The sequence below is a fragment of the Esox lucius genome, chromosome 19 (assembly GCF_011004845.1).
Source record: "Esox lucius isolate fEsoLuc1 chromosome 19, fEsoLuc1.pri, whole genome shotgun sequence".
NCBI classification, from domain to species: domain Eukaryota; kingdom Metazoa; phylum Chordata; class Actinopteri; order Esociformes; family Esocidae; genus Esox; species Esox lucius.
The window spans coordinates 27,562,105-27,569,700 of record NC_047587.1 but is presented as its reverse complement, the minus strand read 5'-3'; the positions used below and the strand labels follow the sequence as shown (position 1 = coordinate 27,569,700).

General features: G+C 42.2%; 1 protein-coding gene across 1 annotated transcript in view; it reads right to left on the bottom strand.

Annotated features, from left to right (window-relative positions):
• Window positions 1–4,354: 4,354 nt before the first annotated feature.
• Window positions 4,355–7,596, bottom strand: part of si:dkey-246g23.2 (solute carrier family 66 member 2) — a 55,546-nt gene continuing 52,304 nt past the window's right edge. Inside the window, exon 6 of the mRNA XM_010884156.4 lies at window positions 4,355–4,540. Coding sequence (XP_010882458.2) covers window positions 4,366–4,540 — 175 coding nt within the window. The 3' untranslated portion in view covers window positions 4,355–4,365. The remainder of the gene's footprint in view (window positions 4,541–7,596) is intronic.

Here is a 7,596-nt window from a genome sequence, read left to right as displayed (position 1 = left end):
TCAACAATGAAATCCCTCTGATGCTTTGGAAGCTCTCTGCAGACCATGGCTTTTGCTCTGAGATGTTACTAAGAAAATGTCAGGAAAATCCTACTAGAACAGCTGAACTTTATTTGTGATTAGTCAGAGTCACTTTAAATGATGCCAGGTGTGTAATGATTTCTATTTAACATGAGTTTGAATGTGATTGGTTAATTCTGGACACAGCCACATCCCCATTTATAAGTGGGTGTGCACACTTATGCAACAAGGTTATTGTAAGGTTTTTATTTTTCATTTCCCCCCCTCAAAGATTTGTTTTTCAATTGAATTGTTCACATTATAGGTCACATTAAGAGTGGAAAAAGTTCGGACATAATTTATCTTTGTCTCATTCTTTTACATGACAAAAACCTAGCATTTTAACAGGGGTGTGTAGACATTTTATATCCACTGTAAATATGGTCAAATAAAATGCATTTTAGAAAGGAGGGTTACTTTATCAGTCTGAGTATCTGTAAAAAACTAAGAAGAAAACATATTTGACTGATTTAATAAAAAAAATATATGTTACTGTGAATGTAGACAACATCCCCATACATAATGCCTTAAGGTATCTTTAGGGGCGCTCAGCTGATTGGTTGGCCGAGGCAATATGTTAGGAGAAAGTTACAGCTTGAAAAGTGAACAATGACACACTTTGCCAGGCTCTCCATCACAAGGCTGCATGTTGGGACCACAGTGAGAGGGCCTGATGAGGCCATCCATCAGGGGCAGGGCTGGCTGGCTGTGTGTCTCCACAGCCCCATCCTGCTCCAAACATGGCAACATCACTCCCCCACCGCCCGCCCCCCCATCCCACTCTGTACCCCCCAGCCCCAAGTCAAGGATGATTACCAAGCTTTCCTCCGCAATGACAAATGTGACACCCCATTATTAATAGAAGAGCTTGTCTATAAGTAAGGAACAGGTAGAGTATTAGAGAGGGGAGACATCTCATCTATAATCTAGAGACACTGCCTCAGGTTTTAATATTTAATGTTTTACAGTACCAATCTCCTCCTGGACATACTTTTCCACCTCTTCTACATGTCCTATAGGGAGCTCTGGTAATGATGTACATTAGTGAGGAGCGGACATGAAGAAGCAGCTTCTTAATGAATCTTCCTTTTCCAGTCCATCTGGCCATAATAGGGTGTGGTGATTTTAAATACCGGACCTGAACAGTGTTTCACCGGGCTGGTCTTTATTCACTCACCAAAACAATGCCTAGCAATACAGTGCATGCATGTGGCTCACTGACAATGATGCAATTCTTCCAAAAGACCAGGAGCTGTTTTGAATGGTTTATCAGTGTGATTGTTAGCCAAATGCAATTATTTTTTAAATAAACAAATTTGACACTATTACACACAATGTATATATGTAACATGTTTGGACTATAACTGATCGTATAATAAAACAGAGTGTATATACAGTTTAGCTTTGTCATACCTCAACAATTTGACTAAAGACATTTGGGTTTTAACACCTAAATCAGTGTTTCCTTCTGCATTGATCTCATATAAAAACATCCATTCTGTAATATTATGCAGTATAGTATCTCATAGTTGCTTGCCATAGAAAAGGTGTGTTATCATATTTCCTGTGGAATACAAGGCTACAAGCAATAGTATATTCAACCAACCTGGCCTCACGGCATTTAGTAACACTCTCTATGTCTTTTTGTGACAGACACCTGAGTTGTGTTACATTAGGTTACATTATATACATTAGGCTACCAATGGATAAAAAAATTGCACAATGTTAAAAATCTGTAAAATTTATGATTTAAGGCATTTCGTTTTTTTAGTTATTAAGGTGTTATGGCTTTAATTTGGTTAGGCATTTATTATAAATGGTTACAGATTAAATTTGGGGAAATTATTAAATCTCAAAGTTTAAAGTAAAGTCTGTCTCTCTATGGATTTATACTTTTTTGGTTTCTTTGGATGACTTGCTTCCTTAAAGTCAGTCATCACCTTTTCTCACATTAATGGTCAGATTATTTGCCAGACAACCATTTAATGTTATCTCTTTGTTTCTTTATATGTTTTTTAAGACCAGTAGTGAGTAGCGATTTGATACAATAGTGCTCCAATTTCTATACGGCAGAGCCCCTTATCTTTGAGGAATACTTTAGAGTAGAAAAATTACTATCTATTGCATAGTACAGATACCTCCTTTCTCAAGACTGAGTGTGACACAATATCTGCCAAAAGACCAGTTGGTTCATTCTACAGTTTCTCTCATGAATTATTAGATTATTCTCTAGAGAAATTGAGTTGAGCTCACAAATAAAACAATACTGAAATGCAATTCAACTAGTTGAAATTATTTTGGTTCAGTTGGTTATTTAGCAATAACTCTAATTTTGGTTAATCGTTCAGCACCACTGACCATCCACCATCCATGTCCACAACGATCCAATAAACCGGCAGTCAATTGAAATGGAAGAGAGCACGACATCACCCCTGGTAGTTGTAACATATCATAGGGTTTTCAGTGTTACAGACACTGTTACGTACACTATGTCTTGTTTGGTCCATGAGACCAGGCTGATTAAACATGGAGGGAGAAAAACAATCATTCTGATAAACATCTCAAGATAACCTAAAGGAAACATAACACAAAGAAGTCTTCCTATACAAACAGCCCATGATAAGACAGCATAAAATGAAAATAATGTTAATAATTTGCCAAGTATACTTATATAATAAAAAAGCTAACATCTTAATAACAGAGAAAAGAGCTAACTACACTGTATCTAAACAGCCCTTTAAACAGCAATGATACATTTCATGCCAAGCCTACATTCTTCATTCTCGAGAAAGGTGTCCCACACACTCCAGACGTTCTATCTACCCAGATTGCTTCTAGTTTACAGTACTCTTTTTTTAAACTGCTGCTAATGTACAGTGTTGAGCATATTGTTGCTTTATTTAATTTACATTTTTGTCTAGCTGTATGCTTGCTTATATATTCTTCTTCTTAACGCTCACTACATAGTTGTCGGGTGCCATGTCACAAGAATTTCCCTGTGCAGGATGACGCTGTGTTGTTTGGTGCATTTGACAAATAAACCTTGATACTTGATCTGACCCTGTTTTTTAGCTCAACACCGCAAGGCAGAGCAGCTCCTGATAGGAAAGTTAAGGCAGGGCCTCTGCACACATTATCCACGCAAACTGTTAGCACAGTCCCAGCACTGGGAGGCTACAGGCACATATAGCCTGGCCATGTGTGGAGGACACAGCTGAGAAAGACAGGCCGGCAGGCACACACATCCATCCCTCCATCCCTCTGTCTTCCCTCCAGCAGAGTCCCCGTAGTGCTACTGAAACACCTGCATTGGATGGTGAGGTGTGGCTGACGTCAAATGAGTCCAAAAAAAATTCCCTTCAATGACTATGCAGCTATCTGTCACCGAAGCAATCAGTGAGACCCAGTTCAGTCGTCATGGATCCAGTCAAACAAAACCGCATGGAACTTATGACCAACTGACACCCCTGTGACCTCAGAGAGCTAATTATCCAGGTATGATGGCAGTCCGTAATAACCAAACTCACAAAACCATATTCCGAAATGTTCCCTAGCAAACTGACCACTAGAACATTTTAAGTATGCCTGGAGTACTGCTTAAAGTAGCAAAGACGTATACTTTAATATATTTTTCTTATATCATGATACTGTACGTGGCTGATAAAAAATAATGGGAAATGTTTAATTCAGATAGTGATGATACCAAGTTCCCTTTAAGTCACAGAATTTTCTGCCTGGTGAGCAGAAATCTCCCTTCAGTGATGGCAAAGCATGAATCAACTGGCCTGAAATAGCTGTTTGAGAGAGATGAATGTGACCCAGGTTTTGTGAAGACATAGTGTCGTGTACATTCTGTGGCCTTGCCCTGCCCCTGACTGGCACTGAGAAAGCCCATGGCTAAAATCTACTTGGACTGAAACACACAGGCACAGGTATGTACGTCTATATTTCATCTGAAAACACACTGAGGTACACGGTGAAGTCACGGTGAGTCATCAGTCACAGAGAAGCCCAGCGAGTCAGTCGAGCCACCGGCACAACTGACAGAGTGACTAATGGCATGCACGCCCACACACGCACGCACGCACACACACACACACACAAGCACACATACGCACACACGCACACACGCCCGGTGTCTGTCTCCACTGCTGCCCTTTAGTAACAAACAAAATGAATGTCCCATTAAGGCAAAGACTATGATCAAAGAGTAGAACACACACACACACTGTCTGCTCGGTTATCCTCCATCTAATATAAAACATGGTAAAGCACAAGAAAAGTCCTTGAAGGTTCTAAATGGGTTCAGCCCAGTTTGACCCAGAGGTCCTGGCCGTAGTGTAGCACTTGCACCAGGATGGCCACGTCAATGAAGATCTGGACCGCCCCGCACACCCAGAACTGGGACGGGCTGTCGTTTATCCAAAAGTACGCCGTCTTGAAGACGTCTCCAGTCGTCCACAGCAGCACCATCTTCACACTGACACAGAAGAGACAAGGTCATGTTAGACGTAGCCAGACGGAGAGCAACTGTCACCCACCGTTTGATTTGACCTTTGGAAAACAACACTCGTTACGAAGACAACTGTCCAAGCTGATGCCAGGACAAAATAACAGACAGTAAGATCCCTATATTTTGTAAGTGCAGTCTGAAATCAGGACTCCATGAAACTGGACAGAGGAGGAAGAGATAAACAATCAGTGAACAGAGTGGCCGGCCGAACAGTGGTTGATCGGGGCAGAGCGCCACCTAGACATCAGCAATGCAGGCCATCTCCACATACTTTAGAGTTCAGCCAATACTCTAATGTCACTAAGCTTTCAGCAAAACTTCTTGGGGGGGGGGGGGGGGGGGGTGGTATTGTCAGTAGAATGACAATATCACGGTGAAATAACCAGACCACCTGGGCCACACAGAAAACCCTTCTCAAACCCCGTTTTAAAGGAGAATGTGAGGTAAAATGTTCCAGGGCTGAGTAGAGACTGCAGAACAGTCTCTACTCAGAATGTTCCAGGGCTGAGTAGAGACTGCAGAACAGCCCCCCCCCCCTCCCCCATCTATCATTTCTCTCAGGTCACTTCCCTCCCGTTGGGATTTATGCAAAAATCTGTTTATTCATTTAAAGTGCGCTGAGCAGAACAGGACAGGCCCGGGGACAGGAGAGGGACTCTTTGATCAGTCAACTGTTAGGGCTGAGGGTTAACTTACAGGGAGAGCAAATCCAACAGTGGCCCCATTACGGTCAGAGTGGCCATCTCAGGTGATAACAACTGTTATGACAGGGGGAGGGTCAGCTCCTCGTGCCAATGTCAACTCCTCTCTCCTCCCATGAGCGATGCATTATCCATGAATTAATCTACTTTGACAGTTGACACAGCCCAGTGTAATGGCACAAACACATCACAACTAATGGGGTCCAGTGAGGACAAGAAGAGGACACATTTTTGGCATGCCACCACCCGGAAATGCTGTAGAGGTGTATGGAGTTGGCCTGCTCAAATGAGATGTGTTTGCAGGGAGAGAAAGATGAGTGTATAGGTATACATCTAGCGTACGTATATGATGAGACAGGAAAAGGTATTTGACTGTATAATAATGTGTAGGTCAGAATAGGTCGGTCGACACTGTATGGGTGAAGGGAAACATGCGCTGCTGCATTAATGGACAAAGGATGACTGTGTGTACATTGGCTTTTGAACGTCCTTTAAAATCATTCAAATAACAGGCAAATCAGTGAATAGGCACGTCCACTATAAGTATATTAGTTTTTAACAAAGAATGAATGATAACTTCTGTATGCTCACAGATAGACTTGATTCTCTCTTCCTTGAGCTCCGATTCTACAGGGAAGTCCAGTCTTTTTGTTTGGCTAAAACAGTCCTGTATGAAGCTCTTTCAGAATGTGTCCTCTACCACACAGGAGAGAGAAAGCTTTTTGCTCCAGCAGAAGCCGTCCCACAACCCTTATTTTGGGGAGGGGTCAGGATGGATGGGGGGTGTCAGTGAGCTGGTGGGAGGTGGGACAGGGATGGGGATGTTTATTTAAGGCACAAGGTCAAGTGATATACCAACATATCATTGCATGCATATAGCCATTAGCTGTGGTATTTATGCCATTACCCTCATTATGGATTATCTTTGGACTGTTTTGGTACTGTCACTTTGTTAAAAAAGGAATTACTACAGATTTTCTGAGATATTTACATGTCAATGCATTTTTGATGTTGATTCCAAGTAAACACCTTTAAAAGCACTCAAATTATTTAAAACAATAACATTGTAAACAAACACTAAAGCCTTAATACACTCTTAAAAGCATCTTTAGTTCTGTCTTTTAATTTGACAATGGCTGCACTTCTCCTGCCCCAACTGTTTACCAAAACAAGGGGCTTAGTGTCTGCTGTGTTATTGTTTGAACTGCATATTTGCTTTTAAACATGTCCTCTGTCTCTCCAGCTTGTCCCCAAGTCTTCTTTGCTCCAGAGACTGCAAACATCATTAATGAGGAGGAATCATTAACGAGGTAATTAACAGGGGCGGGTTATCTGTTGAACAGCTTTAACAGCGGAGCTTCGGAATGGAGACAAATGCCATTTAAATGGTCTTCAATCTCCAGCTTAAAACACCACTCCTCCACTCAAATTCACACTGTCACAAACAAGTACACCATTAAATTCCTGCCGTCCAACTCTGACCACTAAATTCTCTCATGTCTCCCTCTCCGCCCCATTGCTCTTTCTCTCTCTGTCTCTTTGTCTTACATGCATGTACACACACAAACAAACGAACAAATGCAAGATACACACTCTTACACAATCACATCACTTGTCAACCGAATTGACAGGAAAATAAAGAAACACTGAGTAAACAATTGATTGGGGCCTTTGGGGGCCTCTGTCTCGGGGAGATGCCATTATAATATTGATTAGGAATAGTGTCTGTGTTGTTTATGTCCCCCACACTCCACTAACCCTCTTCATGTCCCCTATTGATCCCGCTAACCTGAAACCCTCATCTGCCCAAAGTGGCAGAGCATAGGAGAGGGAAAGAGAGCTTGGAGAGTAAGTGCATGTGAAGGAAATTAACGGAAATAAAGGGGTGTGTGTGTGAGGGGCTGATCTTATTAGACACCTAATCCTTCTCATCTCAAACATATGTATTCATCTCACACGAACGCACGCTTCAAACCCCTAATGTCAGCAGATCAGCCTATTCATCATTACAACCCAGGCAGTGGGAACTGGAGTTTAGTGGCGCAGATGCTGGGGAGGATGGAAGCACAATTAATAGAGAAGCAGATAGATGGTGGCTGTGACTGAATGACCGAGTGAGGGGACTGTCCTGAGAGATATGTGGCTCTGGCAGTAACTTTGCCCTATATTGAACGTGAGCTGTCAGCCCTCCCATTAGCTTCTCTAACGGAGGTCTGGGACCCAGACTGAGCACCTGAAAGGTTGCTGATGGCAGTGGGCACAAATTGTGCAGATAGTGACTTTGACGACTAGCGGAGGGGGAGGACAGAAGGACATTAAAAC